Genomic DNA, 25863 nt, shown 5'->3' with positions numbered 1-25863 from the left:
AATTTCTTGTGACTCCATTTCTTTCAGAATCAGTGGACCAAATCTCTCATGTTTAGCCTGGTGGGGGGGCCTTATTTTCAGGGGGATGCCTTATATTTCAGTCAGAAGGAGACCTGAAAGTAGGTCTTATTTTAGGAGGATGTCTTATTTTTGGGGAAACACTGTGTGTGTGTGTGTGTGTGTGTGTGTGTATTTAGTGGACTATATATATATATATATATATATATATATATAGTCCAAGACTATATATATATATATATATATATATATATATATATAGTCCAAGACTATATATATATATATATATATATATATATATATAGTCCAAGACTATATATATATAGTCCAAGAACCGAGTAAAGAAGAACACATTTATCTAAAGCTGCAATTGTGTCTCATGTGATCAGGTGTGAAAAGCATATTTTTAACATTTACCGACCTAAATAACATACTATTGTAGCTTTCCTCTGAAGAGAATATAGCATGGTAGTCTCATTTCCCATGTTTATTCTAGTGTCTTAATCTCCCATCAAGGCTTCAAACACATCATGCTTTCAGAACATTGCCATTGAAGACATTACCTACATTTGCCTACTTTTTTTTAGCAATGCATGTAAAAATTAATATGCCTCAGAGTCTTGTGTAAAAAAAAATAATGACTATATTTTATTCATTCACATATGTATTAATTTATTTAAAATGTGACTGTTACAGTTATTATTGCTGCATAACAAATACAGTGGCTTATGCAATCATTGTATTATGCACGTGGGTTATGTGAGTCAGGAATTTAAACAGAGCACAACTGGTTGGCTGATCTCTATTCTACAATATCTGGGAAAACTTGAACTCTGAGAGGTAACTTCATGTCTAGGAGCTGAAGTCATCCAAAGGTTTGTTTCACACCTGTCTGGAGCCTTGGTTAGGATAACTCAAAGACAAGAACTGTGGCCCTAAATGGTTTGGCTCAGTGGATAGATCATCGGCCTATTGACTGAATGGTCCCAGGTTTGATTCTGGCCAAGGGCATGTACCTTGGTTGGAGGCACATCCCCAGTGGGAGGGGGGTGGGGTGCAGGAGGCAGCTGATCGATGATTCTCTCTCACCAATGTTTCTGACTCCCTAGCCCTCTTCCTTCCTCTCTGTAAAAAAGCAATAACATATATTTTTTTAAAGGCAAGGACTGTTGAACAGAGCGTGTCCACTTGGCCTTTCTGTGTGGCCTGCCTCCCTCAAGGTATGATGTCCTTCAGTAGGTCAGTGGAGACAAAGGTGATATATCCATTCAAGGGGATGACGTACCAGCACAGGCTACAAAATGGAGAAACCACAAAAACATGCTGAGTGAATGAGGTCAAATACAAAAGAAAAAATATTGTATGAGTCCACTTACATGAAATAATTAGGATAAACACATTTATAAAGAAAGAAAGTGGGTTAGAGGTTGCCAGGAGCTGAGCTGGGTTACCAGAGGGAACAACGTAGAGTTACTATTTAATGGCTACAGAGTTTCTATCTGGAGTGATGAAAAGGTTATGGAAATAGGTAGTAGTTTGGGTTGTACAACATTGTGAATGTTCTCAGCACAAAATAAATAATTTGTAACTATGTGAGGCGACAGAAGTACTAGTAACTAAACTTATTGCGGTAATCATTTTGCAATATGTAGACATATTAATAACTAAATATCAAATCTTTATGTTGTACACCTAAAACTAATATAATGTTATGTATCAATTATATCTGAAAATTATTAAAATAACAAATTTATTATATATATATATATTATATATATATATTTCATCATAATAAAAAAATCTCATCAGAGCCATGAACAGTTTGGCTCAGTGGATAGAGTGTCGGCCAGTGGACTTAAGGGTCCCAGGTTCGATTCCAGTTGACGGCATGTACCTTGGTTGTGAGCGCATACCCAGTGGGGAGTGTGCAGGAGGCAGCTGATCTGATGTTTCTCTCTCATCGATCTTTATGACACTCTATCCCTCTCCCTTTCTCTCTGTAAAAAATAAATAAAATATATTTTTTAATCTCATCAGATCCACAGTTTTATAGATAAGTTCACAGTACAGATAATGTGTGTGTGTGTGTGTGTGTGTGTGTGTGTGTGTGAGAGAGAGAGAGAGAGAGAGAGAGAGAGAGAGAAAGAGAGGGAGAGAGAGAGAGAGAAACAGAAGGATAGAGAGACAAAGGGACAGAGACATAGAGAGAGATAGAGATTAGTCTGCTTTTTGAGATTGGAAATATCCTTTATGCAGTACTAAAATAAAATAAGAGCAATACAAGACAGGAAAAAGCAATAGTGCACTCTGTTACAAGCATAAAGGCAAAAAAAAGTCTAAATATTAATAACCAAATCCAACAATTATTTTTTAATATTTCAAACAAGTTTAGTATATTCCAGAAATGCTAGAAAAGTTTGACTCAAAAGCCTAATGTAATTCACCACATTAAAAGATGAAAAAAGAAAAGTCATATTTGATTCTCTCAAAAGCTGCAGGGGGAAAACTTGCGGTATGTGATTCAACACTTGCTCTTCATTTAAAATCCTTTCGCCAGCTAGACAGACATACTATAAGAATAAGAGTTTTGCATTTTGATTTAAAACAAATCTGCTAGATTTCATTTATTTTTCTTGCATAAGAATTTTCACAAGAAATGATGTTTTTTAATTATGCTTTTTAATAACTTCAGAAGAGTATGAAGCAATGTATAATTCTTATGAGCTGGTTTAGTGAAATGTTGAAAGATAAAGGAGGTTATAATCAGAAGGTTAATTAGCACGCAAGTGGTGAACAAATTCCAGCTCTTAGGACAGTTAATCACTTCCAGTGACTGATCTCTTACCAAAAACACCTGCTATACACTGAGGTGTCGCCGCCCCCTGAATCTCACAGGTGGCTGCCCTAACCCTCAATGTGACTGTATTTTGAAATAGGGATTTTATGCGGTGATTAAGGTTAAACGGGGCCATAAGAGTTGAGTCCTAATTCAATGGAGGATGTCCAATAGGAGGAGTGATCTCTCTCTCCATCTGAATGCGTCAACCAAAGGCCATGTCAGGACACAGCAGGACAGGAAGAAAGCCCTAACCAAAAACTCAATCAGCTGGCACCTTGACCTTGGATTTTCCACCCTGCAGAACCATGAGAAAATCAATTTACATTGTGTAAGCCACCCCGTCTATGGTATTTTATTAAAGGTGTCTGAGGTAAGACAACATTCACTTTTTTTTTTTTTTTTTTTTTTTTTTTTTTGTAAAACCTATAGCATTTGCTGTCTGCCAAGACTTGATAAACATTAGCTTAATGAATCATCCTCTGTAGTAGTTACTATTTTGTTGTTATTATTCTTCACCCAGGGATATTTTTTTTCCTTTTTTTGTTTTTGTTTTTATTTTTAGAAAGAGTGGAAAAGGGTAGGAGAGAGAGAGAGAGAGAGAGAGAGAGAGAGAGAGAGAGAGAGAGAGAGAGAGAGAGAACATCTGTGTGAGAGAGGCACATTGATTGGTTGCCTTCCACACATGCCCCAACTGGGGCCAGGGATAGAAACTGCAACCCAGATATATGCTCTTGACCAGGAATCAAACCAGGGCAGTAATACTATTATTAATCTCATTTTATAGATGAGATCATTGAGACATAGGGGAGTTAAGGAAGTTGACCAAGATCCCTCAATTTTAAGATCCAGCATTTATCTTCCTCTCTTCTCTCTTCCTGAGTCTCATAGATCTCCTTGATTTCTCCCCCAAGAATTTCATTCACTTTTTCCCATTTTCCACATCTCTGTGCCACATTTTAATTCTATTTTTTATCTTTATTGTTGCAAGTATTACATATGTTCCCCTTTTTCCCCCATTGACCACCTCCAGGCCATCCCCGTTTCCGCCCCAGCTCCAGGCCCTGGCTGCTCCGTTGTCTGTGTCCATGGGCCATGCATATATGCATGCAAGGTTCTTGGATGGTTACTTCCCACCCACTCACCTTCCCCAGCTTTCCCCCTGAGATTCCACACTCTGTTCCATGCTTCCTTGTCTCTGGACCCACTTCTTTCATCAGTTTATTTTTTACTTAGATTCCACATATGAGTAGATCATGAAATACTTGTCTTTCTCTGACTGACTTATTTCACTTAACATGATACTCTCCAGGACCCTCCAGGCTGTCTCAAAGGGTAAGAGAATCTTCTTTTTTTTTTTTAATATGTTATTGATTTTCCACAGAAAGGAAGGGAGAGGGACAGAGAGCTAGAAACGTCAATGAGAGAGAAACATCGACCAGCCGCCTCCTGCACAACCCCCACCAGGGATGTGCCCGCAACCAATGTACATGCCCCCGATGGGAATCGAACCCGGGACCCCTCAGTCCGCAGACCGACGCTCTACCACTGAGCCAAACCTGTTTCGGCGAGAGTCTTTTTTTTTACTGCAGCATGGTATTCTGTGTTATAAATGTACCACAGCTTTTGTATCCACTCATCTACTGATGAGCACTTGGGCTGTTTCCAGATCTTAGCTATTGTAAATTGTGCTGCTATGAACATAGGGGTGCATACATTCTTTTCTGATTGGTGTTTCGGTTTTCTTATGATATATTCCTAGAAGTGGGGACACTGGGTCAACTGGCAGTTCCATATTTAATTTTTTGAGGAAACTCCACACTGTTTTCCATAATGGCTGCACCAGTCTGCATTCCCACCAGTGCATGAGGGTTCCTTTTTCTCTACATCCTCGCCAGCACTTGTCATTTGTTGATTTGTTGATGGCAACCATTCTGACAAGCGTGAGGTGATACCCCTTTGTCATTTGCAACTCTCAGATGGTCAGTGACTGAGCATTTTTTCATATGTCTCTTGGCCCTTTTTATGTCCACTTTGGAGAAGTGTCTGTTTAGGTCCTTTGCTCATTTTTTAATTGGATTGTTTGTCTTGCTTTTGTTAAGTTGTACGATTTCCTTACATATTTTGGATGTTAACCCTTTATCAGATGTACCATTGCCAAATATGCTCTTCCATAGAGTAGGCTCCCTTTTCGTTTTGCTGATGGTTTCTTTTGCTGTGCACATTTTAATTCTTTAAATCTCTTCTTTACACTATTAATTCTTCTTTCTAGCTCTTCCATCAGAAATTTAACGTATGCTTTGCTTCAAAAAAAATTCATATCTGTATTATTCATTTCTGAAAACTCTAGCTGACTCACATTTGCCTGTTCTTGCTGATGGTACCTCACTCTTCCTCATATTTTCAAATCCTTTTTTTTTTTAAAGTTCTTTTGTGGCGTCATTTTTGTTACATTCTCTCTCTGATCATTGTGTCATCAGAAGTTCTTGGGTGTGTAGCAGCGCCCTCCCGTGGCCTGCAGATCTGACTGTTTCCTCTTGTGCTGTGGAATTTTGGATTGTGAGCTCATCTTCAGCAAGATTTATCTTCACTGAGCTGACTACTGCATGTGTATCTCTCCTGAGATGTTTTGTATCTACTCTTGCCTGCCACCCCATAGGGATACAATAACCTGAGTCCACTTTTTAAAATGTGTCACATTGGGTGTTCCTAAAAGATACAGCATAAATAAGACAATTAGACAGCATAGTGCAAGCCCTAGTTACAAATTCCCTGGAGATGCCGGGACCGGTTTGGCTCAATGGATAGAGCGTCGGCTTGGGGACTGAAGGGTCCCGGGTTCGATTCCAGTCAAGGGCATGTACCTTGGTTGCGGGCACATCCCCAGTAGGGGGTGTGCAAGAGGCAGCTGATCAATGACTCTCTCTCATCGATGTTTCTAACTCTCTATCTCTCTCCCTTCCTCTCTGTACAAAATCAATAAAATATATTTAAAAAATAAATTCCCTGGAGAATATTTTTCTCACCACATGCAGAGCACAAACTGAGACAGACAGAAATGTGTGTGCTGTCTCCTAGTGCCAGCTTTCAATCTGAATATGTATTCTTGCCCTTTTGAGAGTTTTTCTTATATTACCCGTTAAATAAATTCTACCTTTTCATTTTTGCGTTCTTTCTTTCTATACCAACAAGTGTGGAGTTTCTTCCCCCGAGATGCCCTCATTTCCTCTGGGATGCTTTTTACAAGTGTGATGCGCTAGTTTCTTTCAGTGGAGGATCCATTGGTGTCAGTGTCTGGGATCTGTTCTTTGCGAACATTCAGCATCTCCAGAAAATAACTTCCCATGTGCTCTAATGGGACGCTGGTGGAGGTGGGACAAGGGAGCTGACGTGATATTTTGGGCTGTCTTCGTTCTGTGAGGACAGCAGCCTATCCAGCTCTCCACTTAATCTTCAGTTTTCAGCCCTGAAACTCACCCACCTTCTGCCATTGCTGGGGCCTGGAGACCAGAGGGTCTGGTCCACCTCCTTTAGAAGCCCTGACTCTCCTACGGGCAGAAGAAGAGGGGGTGGAGGAGGCGTACGTTCCTCGGCTGCAGGAGTAAGGCAGGGTCCTGCAAGTCAAGCCCCTCAGTAAGCAGACTCTCACCTCTCCTGGCATTTTAGCCCCTTTTTCTCTGCGCTCTCCTTGGGATCTGACTGTGTTGGTTTCCTGAGGCTGCTGTAACCAAGTCCCACACTGCCTGGCTTAAAGCAGCAGAGCTGTATGGTCTTACGACTCTGGAGGCTAGAAAACGGGCATTGGCTGGGTGGTTCCATCTGAGGGCAGTGAGGGACCCTCGGTCCCTGCCTCTCTAAGCTTCCGGCAGCTCAGGTGCTCCTCGGCCTGCAGATGCTGTCCCTACCCCGTGTCTTCTCACGGTCCTCCCTCTGCGTGTGTCTGTCTCTGCGCACTGACTCCCCTTTGCCATAAGAACACGTGATACTGAATTAGGCCTAATGACCTCGTTTTAAATCGACTCTCTCTGTCAAGTCCCATCTCTAAGTGAGGTCACATTTTGAGGGACTGGTGTTCGGGTGCCTGCATACCTTTCTTAGAGGGACACATTCAGTTCATCACACGGCTGAGCCCAATCCTGAGCCTCTGGAGTTCTGCAGAGTGACCAACTCATTTCCTCATTCTTATGCCTACCTGTCCCACACACAGAGGCACATGTATGTACACAGACACACACACAGAGATAAACACACATGCAGAGATGTATACACAGATACACAGAAACACCCAGAGACGCATGCATAGACAGAGACACAGGCATAGCTACACATACAGAGATACACTCAAACACATGCAAACACACAGAGGCACATGTATATACATGTACACATGTGGAGATATATACAGATACACAGAGAGACACGCATAGACACAGATACACACATAAACACAGAGAGACTCACAGAAACACACAGATATACGAAAACACAGAGAGAGATATGTAGACACAGACACACATAGATACATGCACACACATGCACGTGCGCAAACATACACACATATAGTTGGCATGTGGCTTTCTTTGGTCTGTCCACTCCATACTCTTGCATCTGCTTTGCCTCTGCTCTCATTCTCTCTGCTTTTCTGAACCTTCACATTTATATCCTCGTTCAGTGGTTCCAGGGGGATTCAGAGAATGCTGGGAGATTAATTTTGTACATTCACTCTCCACATTTAACTGAAACCCCCCAGAGCAACATTCCCTGGGGCCCAGGCACCTCAGGGACCTTTGCTACAAAGAGACACCCTCACGCTGAAATGATGGCCTCTCAGGTTCCTAACCCGCTGCTCTGCGCATGGCCTGTCTCTGACCAGAAGCATCTGTGACCCCCGACGTGAGGCCCTGCAGCCTGACCTAATTCTGCCGGCTCCTCCCCCGGCTGGCTTCTCTTTGTCCTGGTCCCATGGCTTGTGCCTGCTGTTCAGCGTGTTTGTGTTTCACCGCGAGGATTAACCTGCCCCTTTAAAAGAAAAAAAAGAAAGCCACCGAGTGACCTCGCTTAGGAACGGGTTGCTAAGTGGGTGTTTTTGCTGGAGACTGGCTGCTGCTTCCCCGGGAGCCGCCCCGGACCGCCCCTGCGCTCAGCCTCTCCCTTCGGACCCTTAGCAGATCCACAGTGAGAGGGCCCCCTCCACCTCCCTGCATCCCAGAGAGCCAGCGGAGCCTGCCAAGTACTTGTGAAGTCTCTTCAGGTAAATCAGTTCCTGGGGAGCGGGCTGCAGCAGCTGGTCCTGCTCCCAGTCTCCCCTACTCCCCGCCGTCCCCTGTGGAACTCAGCCTCCCCCCTGGGACTGAGCAGATTTAAGGAAGAGCCAAGTTAGGGGTTGTTCACATTCTGCTTTCCGGAATGGAGAGCAGTGCTCGGCTGCTTTGATTGGAGCAGGCTCCTGGAGCCTGTTTGCAGAAAGGCCAGGCCAGCTCCCACAGCCCCGGAGGAACTCTGCCTCCTTCTGGGACACCCCGGCCAGCCCGCTGCTTTCCAGGCCCCGGAGACATTGGCTGCTGCACATTGCATTTCTGGGCCTTTTTGCTCAAATTGGTTCAAAGGCTTAGCGGTCATTATTTCAAGCTTCCCTTTTCTTGGCATTAGACAGAGAAAGGCCCGCACAGACAGAGAGCTGAGGATTGCTGGTCCTCCCTCTCTCTTCCCCCCCAAACACACACACACACACACACACACACACACACACGCACACACAAGAAAATCTGTGTGTTGCGATGTAGACAGATTGCTTCCATCCACTGCAAAGCAGCGCTGTGCAAAGCTAATAAAGTCTAATGGGAAGTGCATGTACGATATTACATTTGCGGATAACTTCTGCAAATAAACTGCACCAGAAGGAAGTGGCTCTGTGTGTTGCCTGGAGCTCATTTGCAGAATCATCCATTCAGACATTTATTGAGCATGAACTGTGCGCCAGGCAGGGGCTGAAGCTTAAAGCACACAAAGGGACTCCAGTCGGGTCAGGAGCTCAGTGGAATAGTGCAATGAGCTTGGTGCCAGGAGGGATATGTAAAATGTCCTGCATCCCGTGGCATTTTAAAAAGTCCCGATTTTTTTAAAAATAATCGTAGGTAAATCAAGTAACCTGTCAGAGGTTGCTCCAGGCCCAGCTCTGACAGGATGGGACAGGAAAGGTCAGCAAGCCAAAACCGGTTTGTCTCAGTGGATAGAGCGTCGGCCTACGGACTGAAAGGTCCCAGGTTCGATTCCTGTCAAGGGCATGTACCTTGGTTGCGGGCACATCCCCGCAAGAGGCAGCTGATGGATGATTATCTCTCATCAATGTTTCTAATTCTCTATCCCTCTCTCTTCCTCTCTGTAAAAAAAATCAATAAAATGTATTTTTAAAAAAGAAAGAAAGGTCAGCACTGTCCTCAGAGAGGAAGTGCTCGGGTGTGTGAGGGAGGGCGGGGAAGGCTTCAGCCATGCCGCCCGTGGAAAGAGAAAGGAAGCCGCCTGGGTCGGCGAGGCCTCTTCCAGCACATGCTTCACCGTCCAGGGGTCTTCAAACTACGGCCCGCGGGCCACATGTGGCCCGCAGAGGAGTCTGATCCGGCCCGCCAGGTTTTTTGGGCAGTGAGCGCAGCCGAGGTGTTACAGTAGGAATTAGTAGTTCATATAGTCCGGCCCTCCAGCTCTCTGAGGGACCGTGATCTGGCCCCCACTTTAAAAAGTTTGAGGACCCCTGGTAGGAATAACCTCCCATGGAGGTAGGAATTGTGGCCACATGTTCACAGAGAAATGCATCTCCGAGAGGCGAGGGCATTGCTCCCAGGGAACACAGCTGGAGAGTGGGGCTGGACTGTGAGCGCAGGCCATGAGGTTGTTTCTAGAGCCCTCCCTCTTCCCGTGAGCCCACTCGTTCCCCGTTCTGGAGCAGGAGGCACATATCAGATCCGATTTTAAGCAGCCAAGGTTGAGGTGCAGACAGTTCTGCCCTTTCCTTACACCTTTACCCCTTTCTCCCCCAGCTTGTTGGATATGTCACGGGGCCTCTTATGACTGACTCCCTGAGGACCCTCAGAGATGGTCCATTTGTCTAGATCAGTGGTCGGAAAACTCGTTAGTCAACAGAGCCCAATATCAACAGTACAACGATTGAAATTTTTTTTGAGAGCCAAAATTTTTAAACTTAAACTTCTTTTAGCGCCACTTCTTCAAAATAGACTCACCCAGGCTGTGGTATTTTGTGGAAGAGCCACACTCAAGGGGCCAAAGAGCCACATGTGTCTCAGGAGCCACAGTTTGCCGACCACAGGTCTAGATGAAGTATCAATACTTTCCTGCAAAAATGTGTTCCGTTTTCTGCATGGAGTTAAATAAGTCTTTAACCTAACGTAGCCAAAGCCCTTTCTCACTGGGGCAGTGCTCCCCAGTTCCCAGTTGTAAATACTTCCAGAAACTTGGACTGGCAGAAGAGTGACTGATATTATTGAAAAACTAAGAATTGCCCAACCAGTGTGGATTAGTGTTGAGCATCCACTTAAGTTTGATTTCCAGTCAGGGCAAGTGCCTAGATTTTGGGCTTGATCCCCAGTAGGGAGCATGCAGGAGGCAGCCAATCAATGATCCTCTTTTTCTCCCTCTCATTGATGTTTCCATCTCTCAATCCCTCTCCCTTCTTCTCTTTAATAAAAACATATTTAAAAATAAATAAGAAAAAAATAAAAAATAGTAAATGGTAAGGTAGACAGAGACCTAGAGTAGAGGGGAGGCAGGTGAGGGCGGGGGAGGGGAAGAAGGGGGGAGTTCCAGGACAGGAAGAGGGACCTCTGGAGTAGCCTTGAGGTCAAGTTCTGGATGTGACACTTAATACCTATAATCCTGGGCAAATCAAGTAACCTGTCAGAGGTGGCCCTCAGAGGAAAACTCGGTTTCCTGACATGTAAACTGAACAGATACTAAGCCGGGAGTGTGGTAGTGGGGCATAACGATAATATGTAGCCAGAGAGAGCTCCAAATAAGTCTGCAGTAAATCATGGCTCTGGTTTTGCTATCGCCAATAGAAATGTATTAATAAGCACTTGGTGCGTATGCTGACAAGCTGTGTATTGAAGCTGGGCAGTATTGATTTATCGTTTCTTAGCAGGAAAAGAAAAAATAAATGTTGTCATCTGATTTCCTTTGAAACTCATTCAAAGGTAATGATCAGGAAAGAATGAGAAGGAAAGATCAACCCCGCTACATTTTTCACTTTCTATTTCCTTTTCACAGATAACATTTTTTAATTTATTGAGAACCTTTTCTTAGTTACCAAAATATTTCACAGTCCTTTCTTTTTTTCTGGTTAATAATTGCCAGCGTTGTTTATTACGAATTTTATTTTTATCATCTGCCCCTTTGTGCTCTCTCCATTACCTCCCCACCCTTTTATTTTCCTAGCTGCTGTCATCACTCCCCTTACTCTATTTGTTGCAGCCTGTGAGGAGGTCTGGGTGGGAGACAGTTAAATTTCAGGCGCTTTATTTCCCTTTTACATGTTCATTCCCCAGTAGGGTCAGTGAAACCTTGAACACCTAGAACTGCTTAAATGACCAAGTCTCAGCTAATATGTCAGGGAGGGCTTACAATTTGTCAGCCCTGATATTTCTCCCATGTACTCATCTAATCTTCACAGCAGCCCGGAGAGGACAGCGAAGTGTTGATGGGCTCCAGAATGTGGCCATGTGTGATTTAGTCATTCATTTGAAAAATATTTATAAAGAGTCTACTGTGTCCCGTAGTCCTAGGCTACAATAATAACAAGATTATTAACAAGGAAGGCTGCAGGAAGGTTGGAGGTCAGGACTGGGAGCTTCATCTGGAGCATGTTGAGTGAATATCCACCTAGCACTTGGACTCTGAGTCTAGAGTTCTGGGGATACGTGAGGGTCCAGGATGAAAACTTGGAGAATCTTGAGTAGATAGATGTATTTAAAGGGAAACCATAGGGTGAGATACCAGGGTACTAGGCAGAGGCAAGGCTGAACCCAGGCACCCACATGGGATGATTGGACGATGAGGAGACACCAGCCCAGGAGTTTGAGAAGCAGTAGGCAGTCACAGGTGGGGGGTGGGGGGTTGGGGCAGGGAGGTACCAAGAAGAAACATATCCCAGAGGCCACATGAAGAAAATATTTCGAGAGAAAGAAAGTGATACTGTCATTATTACATGGCTCTGTCGGGTCATATAAGATGACTGAGGCCAGATGGTGAGATGTGGCAGCACAAGGTCCTTGGAGACCCTGCAGGAGCAGTTTCAGGAAGACTGAGCTCCAAGAACTGGTTGGAAAGAAGGGGCTTGAGGAGTGTTCCTGTAGAGTAGGGGTGTCGAACTCAATCAGAGAAGGGGCCAAAATCTAAAATCCAGCCTAAATCGCGGGCCGAATGGTTTACTGAACAGTCATAAACTGACAATGTCATAAACTGACAGCGGAGTGCAGTGATGACAGCGCGGTGCGGGCCACATTGCAAGGCCTGGCGGGCTGGATTTGGCCCGCGGGCCTTGTGTTTGACACATGTGCTGTAGAGGGTGGAAAAGTTGAGTGGTGACTAGAAAGAAATACTATGAGGTCCAGAGAGCTTCTTTTTAAGGAAGGGGGGCAGTTTCAGCACTTTGTACACTGGTAGCAATAAGCCGATAGAACAGGAAGAAGTTACTGTCCAGGTGAAAGGGAGAAATTGTCCTGATCACGGTCCTGGATGGGGGGTGGGCAGTGCAGGGCAGAGGCCCTGGCCCAGATGACAGCAAGGACAGGCCACAGTAGCAGGGGGAAGCAGAGGAGATGACAGGATTCAGTGAGGAGGGGAAGAGAGGTGGAAACCCTCTCTCTGTGATTACCACGGTCAAGGGTAGAGGCTAAGTGGGAAGGGGGAGGTTTGAAGGGAGAGAAGAAGCTGTGATGTAGCCTCCCAGAGCTGGATTCCAACCCGGGCCTTCTGACTTCCAGAGCAGAACTCCCACCTGCTACCCAGTAACTCTGGGCTCATTGCCAGGCTAATGGGGACAAAGGGTCTGGCATCCCTCCTATTTTCCAAGGGCTCATTCCCACCAGTGCTGGGTCTGCAGGAAATTATTCCTTGTGAACAGGACACCTACTCAGTTCAAGCACGGCTCTAACCACGGAGGTCAGTTTCCTGCTTACCAATAGCAAGAAAACTGTGGCACTGATGTCCAGATGCCTGACTCTTTGTTCTTTGCCTGGCAGGCAGGAGCCATCACAGCAGAATGGATCCCAAGGAAGAAAAAGTGAAAATAATCACAGAGGTAAGCGGTGGCTGAGATACCCGAGTCTGTGCTTGTGTGGGCAGTGCACTCAGATCACACATGTTTGGGAGCGAGGCAGCTGGGCCCGCAAGAAGCATGAATTGCTGGGCCACAGCACACAGAGGGGGGCTATGTCAGGTGCATGATGGGGAGGGGGATGATGAAGGAAATGCAGCTCTGAGGGCACTCGGGGGTGCCTCTACTTGTCATCCTGCCCTGAATCCTGACACAGCAGGTCTAAGGTACCACCTGCAGCTGCATCCAGCTCAGCTGAAGCACATAGAATGCTAAAGACATTCAGAATGAAGATGATGGCAATCGTAGATTATAACTGTAAGGTTTGAGGTGCGGGAAACTGACCACTAAGAAGTTTTAAAGTAAAGTTTATTCCCCAGTAATGAACGGGACTCATTACGGAGGTAGAGAAATCAAAATTGAAGGAGTTGGGAGGGGGGATGGACCCAGCTGGGCTGACACCTAGACATGGAGGATCAGCAGCACGTGGCTGGTCTGGGAGTCTTTTTAAGGGGTGGAACAGGAGAGGATTGGACCCAGGGCAGAACAGGAAGGGGTGGGCTCCAGGACACTTTGGCAGGCGCTGATTGATGGCGCAATGTCTTGGAGATGTCTCTGTGACAGATGCCAGTAATGTCATAACTCCGCCCACCAGTTGGGAGGAGGGAGAACCTTATAATAACCATTAATTAAATCCTCCATCTCGTAGAGTTCTGCAACTTCTAGCTCACTGTGTACAAAATATCATTAACACTGGCTAGCACATAGAAGGAAAGCTGCCTCCACCTGGGAGACTGGAGCCCTCCAACCAGAGGAGGCATTATTCCTCCCAAACCTTGCTTCTTTCTTGGCTCCAGGACTCACTCACTGGAGACCATAGAGGCAGAAATGGAGACTATGCTGTTTCCAAGAGCAATTCAAAAAGGTTGAAGGATCACCAGATAAAACGACATCAAAACATCAAATAAAACCACATCATGCTATATTCACTTATTCACTCATGCAGCAAATAGTTACTGTTCCTCTGGTCCCTGGGGATGCAGCAGTGAATAAAAGTCTGTGCCCTCATGGAGTTTACATTCTGTCTAACTTAAGGTCCTACTGGGCCACTCTTCATTGAGGAAGGATCAAATCATGATTGAGAAGCCAAAAAGAACCTAGACTTCTCAAAAGTCCATCATAAGCCAATAAGAACTCAGGCTTGTTTGGCCTTGGCTGGTGCTGCTCCAAGGTAAGAGCATCAGCCTGCACACTGAAGGGTTGCAGGTTCACTCCCCACGTGTGGGTGCTGGAGGCAACCAGTCAATGTGTCTTTTTCACATTAATGTGTATCTCTCTCTCTCTCTCTCTCTCTCTCTCTCTCTCTCTCTCTCTCTCTCTCTCTTTCTGTTTTACTCCCTTGCTTCCACTGTATAAAAGAGCAAAGGGAAAATATACCTTCAGGTGACAATTAACAAAAAAATTTAGACCTGTCTTAAGAACTATGCTTGCACACCTCAATGATACCAGCATTGTGTGTCTAATCCAAGTTGGTGAGTTTTTTTTAAGCTAAGAGCACTACCTACCGGGTGGGCACCTAAAGAACAAGGTCCAAATGAGGCTTGTACCCAGAGGATGAGTCAGAGAAGAGAGATCCATTGTGTGGACCAAGGGAAAGCCTGCACCACACCCATTCCCTCTGGCCTCTTCTACAATATAACTCAAGTTTCTGTCTTCTCTACCCCTAACAGCCAAGGGCACTCATGTGTAACTGGAACCCAGCCCAGCAACCTCATGGTGTTCCTTCAGGAATAGAAGGGTTCAGGAATCTGGAGAAGGCACTGCGGAGTAAATTAATAGAGACTAGAAATATAATATAAATTTTTAATTCATGGGGGTGCCAGAGGAGGGCTTAGCTTCTGTAACCAAATTCTCTGAGTCTCTGGATCCCTTGCTCTTTATTAACACAAATTAAGAAAGTCCTTTAGGAAGCCCTAAAGCAAAGTAGATATACATATCAAAGCTAAGTTTTAGCATACAGTAGGCATTGTCAGATTGGGGGAACTGCCTTCAACTCTTCAGATGTTTGGCCAGCAGGAGACAATAACATATAGATTAAAATGCCCTCAGCTGTCTGGTAACTTGGCAGATCTTCAGTTTTGGGGAAATGCCTTAGGCTATTCCACTAGGCAATAACACGTATTCGGCCCTGCTGAATATAGAAGCTTCAAGGTTCCATCCACCTGCACAGGCTGGAATTAGCCTCCAGCAGAACTCTTTTATATTAAAAATCCATGCTTTGAGTTCAGGGTTTGTTTCTGTATAAACATTTTTAAATTCCCAATTTTAGAGAAAAATTCTAATAAATTTGGTGTACCAGGGCGAAGTCCTGACTTTACCTTGCAATTACTTTTACACCCACAGGTGCTTGATCCCCAGTTTGAAAATTTTTAGGACTAGAAAGATTGAAAGCCTGACGTTTGAGAGCATTCGGCTCTCACAATTTATGAGTAAACCTTTAGAAAATGTAATGTGGAAGAAGAAAACAAAGTTTGCAATGTTAACGGATATCTCACTTTTCAAAAAGATCTGCTAAATTTTTCTTTAAGTCAAAACTTTCATGATGATTTAGCTTGTATCTTTGTTATCCTCTGCCTGATGGTAAGACAGGGGGCAAAGAAGCTCAAACCCTCAAAACCCTCAGTATGGTTGTGAGCTCATCCTGTGCTGGGGTCTTGCCTCTGGGCCAGAGCACCTGTCCTGGCAGATTCGCTCCTTAGCTGCTCTATTTCTATTGCAACTATTGAGGGCAGGGGGTATCCTGTGCCACCAGGGCCTGGAACACAGTAAGTGCTCAATAAATGTCCTAGGCATGAAGGAGCATTCAGGACAATGGGAGCGCCATCATCTTATTTACGGTGTTTCCCTATGCATACAACTTTGGAAGGACATGCCTTCTTTGAGAAGAGTGGATGAGGATGGCCACTTTGACTCCCTCCATCATTCACACTCAAATTCAGTGCATAGTGGCCCCAGGACAAGATGGTGATTGTAACATCCAAAAATCACACCCATGATTCTTTTTTTTTTTTAATATATTTTATTGATTTTTTTTTTTCTACAGAGAGGAAGGGAGAGGGATAAAGAGTCAGAAACATCAATGAGAGAGAAGTATCCATCAGCTGCCTCCTGCACACCTCCCACTGGGTATGTGCCCGCAACGAAGGTACATGCCCTTGGCCAGAATTGAACCTGGGACCCTTCAGTCCCCAGGCCGACGCTCTATCCACTGAGCCAAACTGGATTCATCCCTGTTTCTTTTAATAACAACTCTTCCATTGCATTTTAACAAAGGAGTTCGTTGAAAATGATGAGGATGCAGATGTGGGAAGAAAGAAGAAGACTTCAAAGACTCAAAGACAGAAAAGGAAGAAACAGGTAGGGAGTGACAAGAAACACTGGTCTGTCTGCAACCACCGGCCCCCACAGGGAACACACATCCTCCGGGAGAGACAGGGGAGGGGAGGGTGGGACAGATGCCCTTCCCAATGAATCCCGGTTGGGTGGGAACATGTTTTCTGTAAGGTTTCTCCTGTCCCCTGGGAGAGGAGTCTAGAAATGCTGGAAAGAATCCGTCTAGAGTTGTCATCAAAGGTCATAAGCTAAGACGGGCGATAGATGGCAGTGCAGGATTGCAAATCTTAGGGATACCCCCCACCTCCCCTTCTTTCTCCAATTCCCAGCCCCAACTCTGCTTCAGCCTAAGAAGCTGGCAGATTCCTGTCTCCCAGGCTGCAGGCAGTCCCTCCCTCTCTCCTCTGCTCTTCTCCCCGGAGTGGCTCTGCTTAGCTGGGAGCTTTCCTGCAAGGTCAGCTGCTCAAGGTAAATAGCCTCCCTGGGTAAGAGTCCTTCCCCTGTGGAGGGAGGATTTGTTTGGAGACTCAGATGCCAGCTGGGAGGGAGGAGCAGGAGCGCCATTTTGAGCCAGCAGCCAGGTGAAGTGGCCCTGCAGGAGAGTGGCAGGGGAAGTGGGGAGATGGGAGGATCCTAGAGAGCCCAAGGCTGGAAGAAACCCTCCTCTCAGCTCCCTCCTCCCCAGCACCCTCCAGCTGGGATGAGCTGGGCCCAGGAGCAGCCTTCCGGCTTCCACAGCTGAGATGGAGCCGCCCAGGGGAGGGCGCAGGGCAGGGGATGGGAGGTGCTGCCCAGCCACGTGGCCAGTCCCTCTGGACCCTGGAAGCTTTAACCCCTTCCTGCAGGGTGCCTGATGGCTCCGCAGCCAGGGGCAGGGGCGCCCACGGGAGCAGCAAAGGCCCAGAGCAGATGGGAAAAACACGGGTGTTTAGATCAAGGGCTACCCGAAGTGGTGAGCAAGGCTAGCGGGGTGTGAGATGGAGAATAGAATCCAGTGTCAGGCATCACACTTGCTGGGCAATATCTCATTAATGTCACAGGCACCAGGGCCCTGATCACCTGATCACATAGGGCACAGCAGTCTTTGGGCGTTGCAGAAACCTAGCTTCATGTTTCCTAACCCTGGGATCCCTGGGGGTTTATTTTTAAGCTGATGCCTCCGATATCCCCAGGCCATGCATTTAAGCCAGAATGTGTGCTCTGCACAGTGATTGACACAGAGCTGCATCCCAGTGAATTTCAATCTCCTTTCCTTCACAAAGGAGGGAGGGACGTTAGGAAGTCCCACAGCCCTCCCACGTTTCATGGTAAATCTGAGTTCCAAGGCAGCCGTTGTCTGACCTTACAGGATGTCGCTCGACCATGGCTGCCCCTGCCACTCTGCTCACCTCCCTCCTCGGAGAGTTTGGGGAAGAAATCTGAGGTTGTTCTTTGCCCCTGAAGACAAAGATTATCCAGGGACACGAACAGCTGTTTCCAAGAGTTGGCGTTGGGCTCAAATAGTTTGGTTGTGACTTTCCTTCTTCCCTTTCTCTACACGGCTCTGCAGAGCTCTGTACATTATACCTAGAAGAAGTGAAAATATTCACCTTGTTTGGGGGTGACTTAGTCATTTCCTGAGACACCTCAGAGAAACTCGGGCTTCCCTGGGGGGTGACCACTGTGGCATAGATAGTAGGGTCCCAGGTGATCTAGATCTGAATACTTTAGGGTCTGGTCTCTGTTTAAGTGATGCTCCTTATCCTGAGATAGGATCTGAGCCCTGAGAATCACAACCTCCCACCCTCTGCCCGCAGCTGCGCACTGCTGGCCCCGAGGAAATGGTGTCTGGAAAGCCCCATGGAGGTAGCCATCAGGGGCCTGCACAGGAGGATCCCGACCCTGACACCCACCTTCTGAGCATGCCCGCCCAACGTGGCCCACGGAGTAAGTGTTTCTGGGTTCCGTTCTCTAACGATTAGTGGTGCTCAGCATTTTGTCATATGCTTGTGGACCACTCATATATGATGTTTGAAGAGATGTGTATTCTGTGTCCAATTTCTAATCCGGTTATTTGTTTTGTCGCTATTGTTGTTGCGTTGTAGAAGTTCTTTATATATTCTGGATCGTGACCCCTGGGCACATGTATGATTTGCATTATTTTCTCCTATTTCGTGGTTTGCCTTTTCCCTCTACTGATGGTGTCCTTGGATGCACAGAGGTTTTTATGTTGGATGTGGTCCCTGGTGTCTCTTTTTGCTTTTGCTGCCTTTGCTTTTGGTGTCCTGTTCAAGAAATCACTACCAAACCCTGTGTCATGAAGATTTCCTCAAAGCTCTCTTCTAGGAGTTTTCTAGTTTTATAGTCTTAAAATTAGGTATGAAATCCATTTTGAGTTAATTTTTCTATGTGGTGTAAGGCAGTGGTCAGCACACTGCAGCTCCTGAGCCACATGTGGCTCTTTGGCTCCTTGAGTGTGGCTCTTCCACAAAATACTACGGCCTGGGCGAGTCTATGTTGAAGAAGTGGCATTAGAAGAAGTTTAAGTGTTAAAAATTTGGCTCTCAAAAGAAATTCCAATCGTTGTACTGTTGATATTTGGCTCTGTGAACTAATGAGTTTGCCGACCACTGGGGTAAGGTAAGGGACCAACTTTATTTTGTTGCATGTGGATGGCCAGTTTCCCAGCACCATGTGTTGAAGAGACTGTCCTTTCCCCAGTGAGTGGTCTTGGTATCCTTGTTGAAAATCATTTAAGCAGACATGCGAAGGTTTATTTCAGGACTCTTGGCCATGAGGCCTTGAGCAATAACCAAATCCACCTGCCCCACAAGAGCTTCCTTTATAAAATGGGGAAAACAAACACCTGACTGTGTGCAGCTGTTGCGACAATGAAATCAGGTGAGATGCCGAAAGCATCCCTCAGAAAGTCTGGCGCATACCTGGTGGCCTCCTCCAGGTGAAAAAGAAACTTAATAAGAGAAACAAAAATAATTCCCTTTTCCGAGGCTAGGACATGGCAGGCACCATGCTAAGGTTTCTACCATGCATTACTCACTTCCCAGAACAGTTGTATCAGCCGGCACTGCTCTAGATTAGGAAACAATGGTTCAGAGACAACCAGCAGCTGGTGGTGCGGCCTGAGCACAGACTCTGGTCTGCAGGCTCCAGCGCTACAACCAGCCCTGTCCACAGCTGCTCCCACGGCCCCGGGAACCCTTCATACAAGCACAGAGCCAGCTCAGCGTCTTCACAAGGTTGTGAGCCAGCTTTTACCTAAAGCGTGTCACTCAGGTAAATCACACGTCTTACTCTCCCAAGCTAGACTTCTCTATTTGGGGTTTTTGTGTGTCAGCCTAGCTCCTTACCTTTCAAAAATTATGATACACCACAGCTGGTATGGCTCAGTGGCTGAGCATCCGCCCATGAACCAAGAGGTCACTGGTTCAATTCCAGATCAGGGCACATGCCCAGATTGTGGGCTCAATCCCCAGTAGGGGGTGTTCAGGAAGGAGCTGATTAATGTTTTTCTCTCATTGATGTTTCTATCTCTCTATCCCAATCCCTTCCTAACTTTTTAAAAATCAACAAAAATATGTTTGTTTGTTTTTAAAAATCAGGATACATATCACCCCCTTTTGGAAGGTTTTCCCTCTCCCCTGTGTGGCCCATGTGAGAATCTGAGGCCTCTTTTTGTTGGTATGCAGCTCCCCTGCCCATTGAACTAGAGAGAGCTGAGGGCAGAGGCTGACTTTCAACTGTGGGTAGCACATGCTGGTATACAGGTGGCACTCAGCAATGCTCACTCTCAGGCTGGCCTTTCTGCCTTGGGCTGGAGGCTGTGCTCTGGCTGGGGTATGCTCACTCACCACACCCGCCTCCACGACCACCGCGCCCTTCCCCCAAAGTCTGCCTACCTGGGTGCAGAGCTCTGACTTCCCTCTCTGGGATCTGGCCTGCCCTCGGAGCTAACACACCAGCTCCTCATCTTGAACCTGCAAGCAACCGTCCCTGCTCTGTGGCAGTCCTATATGGGCTCCAACAGTTGTCAAGGTCAGATGAGGTTCAGATACCAGCACCCTGATTCCATGGCCACCCCCACTACACCCGGCACATGTCTGGATTTACAGCAGCACAGATCTACGTAGTGAATGTTTTGGCTCCTCATTTGCTGTTCAAACATGTACATAGTCAGGACATTCTGAACAAGGAAAGCGCTCCACTGAGCAGGCGCTTGTTCCAAATCAAATGAGCACAGAACAAAAGCGCATTCATTCCCCCAGGATTCCAACTCGCATCCCCTCTTCAGGGAGGGATTATCCCATGTTCCTGTGAACGTAAATTTCTTCATTCCTGGCATCTGTTTCCCATTCATTCGTGTGAGTTTCTCTGATTAAAGCATCGTTTCAGAGCCAACTTCTGGGTATTGACGGAAAAGGAAGTTTGGAATCTGATGAAATTTGATGCAAATGAAAGGAAGCATCATTTCAGTCAGGCACACTTTTTTTAAAGCCGTCCAGCCCTAGAGAGACTGACCCAGGAAACAGATGTTAAAGGGACAGGATGGGACAGGAGGGAGAACTACCCAAAGGGGCTGGGTGTTGGGAGTTACATCTGAGCTCAGCAGCCGGAAAAGGGAAAGAGCATTCTAGTCACAGGATGCATATTGGAGATACAAGCATGCCAAACAGCTCATCTATGCTGGGGACACTACCTCACATGGTGCTGAAGAGATAAGTTTAAGTAAATATTACACTGTAATCTAAAATATTTTTATTTTCTGAATATTATGATGGAATGACTTGAATATCTCATCCATAAGTTTTTGCATAATTTTAAAAATTGATCAGCCAGTGTGGTTCAGTGGTTGACCATTGACCTATGCACTGGGAGGTCCCCGGTTGATTCCTGGTCATGGAACATGTCTAGGTCACAGGCTTCATCCCCAGCAGGGGTGTGCAGGAGGCAGCTGATCTATGTTTTCTTTCTTTTTTTATTTCAGAAAGAAAGCAAAGGGAGAGAGGGATAAAAGCATCAATGATGAGAGAGAATCATTGATCACCTGCTTCCTGCATGCCCCCCACTGGGGATCAAGCCCGCAACCTGGGCATGTGCCCTTGCCTGGAATCAAACCCAGGATTCTTCAGTCCCCAGTCTGACACTCTATCCACTGAGCCAAACCAACCAGGGTTTTTATTTTAGTCTTAGTTACCCAATGGGAAGCTCCTGGCAGGACCTAGGCTTTTCCTGTTGATCTCAAAGGAGCCCAGACAAATGGAGGGCTGTCAGCAGCCTTTCCTGTTTGTTTATGCAAAGTTCTAAATCTGCAAAATAAAGCTGCATTCTCCTTGTTATTGTAATCTAATCTATCCTTTGGGGTGGGGGGAGTATTGTTTTAAAGCAAATTTCTTATATTTTTTTAGGCTTACCTCCACTTCCTTCAGCTTCTAGAACGGGCTTTGCAGAATTTTCCATGAGGGAGCGCATGAGGGAGAAATTGAAAGCTGCGAGGGTAAGAGGACCGCGTGAATGCTTTGTTCAGTCCTCAGGGCAGCTCTGTGGGTCTTGTCTCTCTCTAACTTGCTTTGTTTGTTCAAAACTGTGTGGATCTGAAGAGCGGTAAATGTTTTTCACATGTTGAATGTTAATGTAGTATTTAACATTGGCGCGGACAAAAAATTAGCCTTGAGAAGCATTCATGGTTGTTTTTCTAAGGACTTTGCTTGCTTTCATCACTTATAGAGGCGAAGCGTGTATCTTTCACTGATTGAACTCATTGAGAGGGTGGCTGTGGTTTTCATAGAGTTACTGACCCATGTAGCAGTAATTTGCTGTTTGACTTTTTAGTCCAAAGCAGAAAGTGCATTGCTCCAGGAAATCCCCACCCCGCGGCCCAGGCGCTTACGAAGCCCCGGTGAGAAAGAACTGGAGACTGAATTTGGTGCAGAGGTGAGAAACGGGCCATCTTGAAGCATCTATCTTGTATGAAAACTGCTGTTTGAAATTTTAACTCTGCTATTTGGCTTCTGTATATGTAACCTTCCCCAGACAAGGTCATCAGTGCTGGTGCCAGGCGAGGCCGCTAGTTGAGGTCTCAAGGCCCCAGTACATATGGGCTCTTTAAGAACTTGCAAAAGGGGGCTGGAAACACTCCATATTTGGGAGACAAAGAAGGTAAAATCATATAAATAGGGAGAATTCCTGCATGTTGGGACCCAGAACTTGAGAGACATTTTCCTCGGACCCATGCATAATAAATGCAACTCCATCTCAAAGTATTGCTTTGTTCTTCTTCAGTTTTCTATAACAATCTCTGCTTTATGATCAAAGACAGTGAAACAATGTAAACATTCCAGCAGAAGTTCTAGAACAGAGCTCTGCACAGAGGAGGTGTTAAATGCTTATTAGTAATTATAATAGCTACTACTTATAGAGTGCTACTCTGTGCCAAGCATTGTGCCAAGTCTCGTCCTCGCGTTATCCCATGTCATTACCCAACACTCCTAGGAGGTGGGTGTTATTTTTTTCACTCACAGTTGACAGATGAAGAAACTGAGGTTCAGAATGGCTGCAGAGCCCTCCCCAGGTCACGGAGCATGTAGGTGGAAGAGCCAGGACCTGATCCCAGCCCTATCTCATCCCCACTCCGTCTCATGGGTCAGAGTTGCTGGATCCATGGGTCTTGCTGGGAAACAGAGAGAGATAAGAGCAGACTCAAATGGTGGGGCCTTGAACATCACACTAAGGAGCCTCAGTGGTTCTCTACAGCCATGGAAATCTGTTGATGATAGGATGGGGGGGTGTAGATGCACTGGGGGGATTTTGTTCCAATCTGAGGGGTTTGTGAGGCATCTCGATGGGTGCTCTTCTAGAGAGATCTGTAGGGAAATCACTAAGCCTGGAGGAACACATTAGGAAGCATTTCTACTGAGTTTTGAAGCTGTGAGGTGCCTTTGCTTGCTGGAGGAAAGAAGACTGAATGAGGAGGGTCTTACCAGTTGGAAGAAAACTTACAATAAAGGCCTACGAGGCAGAGAGGAAGCCAGTAAATATAGAAAGACTTGGCAAGGATGTGGATGGAGGACAAGCTGTAGGAGGGTAGAAGAAGGAATGGAAAAAAACAACAGAGCAAATGATTCAACGAAGTGTGTTAGCAAGTCTGATCTAACTGTTGTTGGTGATGATGATGTTTTGGTTGTTTTTCACCATGGAGAAAAGGAAGCACAGGCTTTGGGAATATTTCTGTAGCATAACCGCTGATTTCTTAGATGTCCCTTTTCCCTTTTCTGGGATGAAAGGTTATAAACGTTTAACCTTCATCCATCCCAAGCAAACCAAAGCTTTCATGATCATCAGGAAAGTTTCAACCCTGCTCGTGTGCTGTGGCCCAGAGTTCTTTAGTGGGAATATCCAGTGGGCCCATGAGGTGGCTTTTGGACACTTTGCTACTGTGTTATGTTGAGCAGACATTTCTTTTTCATTCATTCTAATTTATTTTTTTCCTTGTAAGAGCCACCATTTTTAAAAATACTAGAAAATTCAAAAAAACAAAAACAACTAAATTCCCATAAGCTTGGGACAAACACTTCAATTATTTTGGTAGGTGTGTGTGTCTCCACATCTGGGCAAGTGTGTTAAGTGATAGGAGGTTCTGATCTTTTCTTTTTTTTCTTTTTTTTTTTTTAATATATTTTATTGATTTTTTACAGAGAGGAAGGGAGAGAGATAGAGAGCTAGAAACGTCGTTGAGAGAGAAACAACGACCAGCTGCCTCTTGCACACCCCCTACCAGGGACGTGCCCACAACCAATGTACATGCCCTTGACCGGAATCGAACCTGGGACCTTTCAGTCCGCAGACCGATGCTCTACCACTGAGCCAAACCGGCTTCGGCAATCTGATCTCTTCTATCAGGTCTTGTCTATACCTTCTGATTGATACTCAACTTTCACTTGTCCATGAGCCATGACTATGATATCCAAAAAAAGCTGGAGGTTCTAGAAGTACAAATATATTCCCTTGGTGTATGAGGTATTTATTTCTCCTTGTGACTAGATCCTGACTTACATGTCTATTATATTCTCCATCCCCTAAAAACCATTCCATGGAGTTCAGACAAACATCAACTACCTTGACTTTAGACCAGATCTCAAATTCTTAATGGAACATCTTGCCCATGAACGTATCTCTTTATTTATTTATATATCCCTCAACCTAGAAAAAATATCTAAAAAGTGGTCCATTTCCATCCTATGGAGAAAAGGGTACAGCACACAAAGAACCCAGCTGCTCAGTGCTAAATACTGACAAGCTCACTTATCAGCTGTATTACCTTGGACATGTAACTTTCCACCTCTGTAAAATGGGGATATCCCAGAACCTAATTCTTGGCATTGTATTGAGGATTCGAAGTGTTCACACATGTTCCAGTGTTTCTAACAGTCCTGGCACAGAGTAATCCCTCTCTAAGTATGAGCTCATGATAGAGGCTGTAGAATCAGAGAGAAGAGCAGAAACCAGAATCCATATCTAAATTCACCAACACAGACCTGTGCTTACTCTCATCTGCATTTCATTTCCCTTTATTCTCAGTGACTTCTGATAAAACAAAGCTAAATGCAAATCTCCAAGAACCCTTAGACATCAAGGTAGAAATAACACAGAACATTTGAATACTTGGGCTCCACTAGACAAGACCAAAATTTTTCTATTTGGGCACCTGGGTCAGTGTCCCAGGTTACCCAAGATCTGATCCTTGGACACACTCTCCCTAGTGTCCAGCCAGCATCTAGGGAGACTCCTTCCTGCCAGATGTCCAATGGGCTCAAGACCACAGCCTGCCCTTGAGAAGCCCTGGGGATTCAGACATGTTCACAAACTGTGGAGATAGCAGGGTGGTTAAGCTCGGTGATGGCTGTTAGGTGGAGTAGCAGGGCTCTAGAAGGGCTGGGTTTGAAGAGAGATGAAGACAAGGTGGGAACAGCCCCTGGTGGGCTGGCTAGCAGAGGGAAGAAAGAACACCCATAATGAGTGTTAGCACAGTATAGGTAGAAGGCTCAGCTTCCAGTGGGCAGGGTCCCAAGGCTCATGAGAAGGCCAGGCCCTGTGCCCTGAAGGGTATATGGCATACTTATTTACAGTCAGACATTATTGATACTTTTCTTCATAGACTGTTTGGAAATTATCTCTTTGAAGGATATCTATTGATTTGAGGAGTAGTAACTCTTGTCATTTTAAGGTTTATGGAATATAAAGTTTTAGATTTGTTTGGTCCTGAGAGAGACAGAGCCGAGCAAGACAATGTTCAGCAACC

At 45.5% G+C, this 25863-nt stretch overlaps 1 protein-coding gene across 5 annotated transcripts in view; it reads left to right on the top strand.

The window, feature by feature from the left end:
* Nucleotides 1-8006: 8006 nt before the first annotated feature.
* CC2D2A (coiled-coil and C2 domain containing 2A) overlaps nucleotides 8007-25863 on the top strand; it is an 81774-nt gene continuing 63917 nt past the window's right edge. For all 5 annotated transcript variants that reach the window (XR_014796122.1, XM_084896765.1, XM_084896768.1 and 2 more), the window contains exons 1-6: nucleotides 8007-8105; nucleotides 13105-13163; nucleotides 16512-16595; nucleotides 18368-18497; nucleotides 21974-22062; nucleotides 22398-22499. Coding sequence is in view for 4 of the 5 variants with exons in the window: in XM_084896765.1 (XP_084752891.1) it covers nucleotides 13125-13163; nucleotides 16512-16595; nucleotides 18368-18497; nucleotides 21974-22062; nucleotides 22398-22499 (444 nt within the window). In the remaining variant the exon portion in view is untranslated. The remainder of the gene's footprint in view (nucleotides 8106-13104; nucleotides 13164-16511; nucleotides 16596-18367; nucleotides 18498-21973; nucleotides 22063-22397; nucleotides 22500-25863) is intronic.

The sequence above is a fragment of the Pipistrellus hanaki genome (genome assembly GCF_964339955.1).
Source record: "Pipistrellus hanaki genome assembly, chromosome: 1".
In the NCBI taxonomy this organism is placed as follows: domain Eukaryota; kingdom Metazoa; phylum Chordata; class Mammalia; order Chiroptera; family Vespertilionidae; genus Pipistrellus; species Pipistrellus hanaki.
This window is presented reverse-complemented; position numbering and strand designations above follow the sequence as displayed.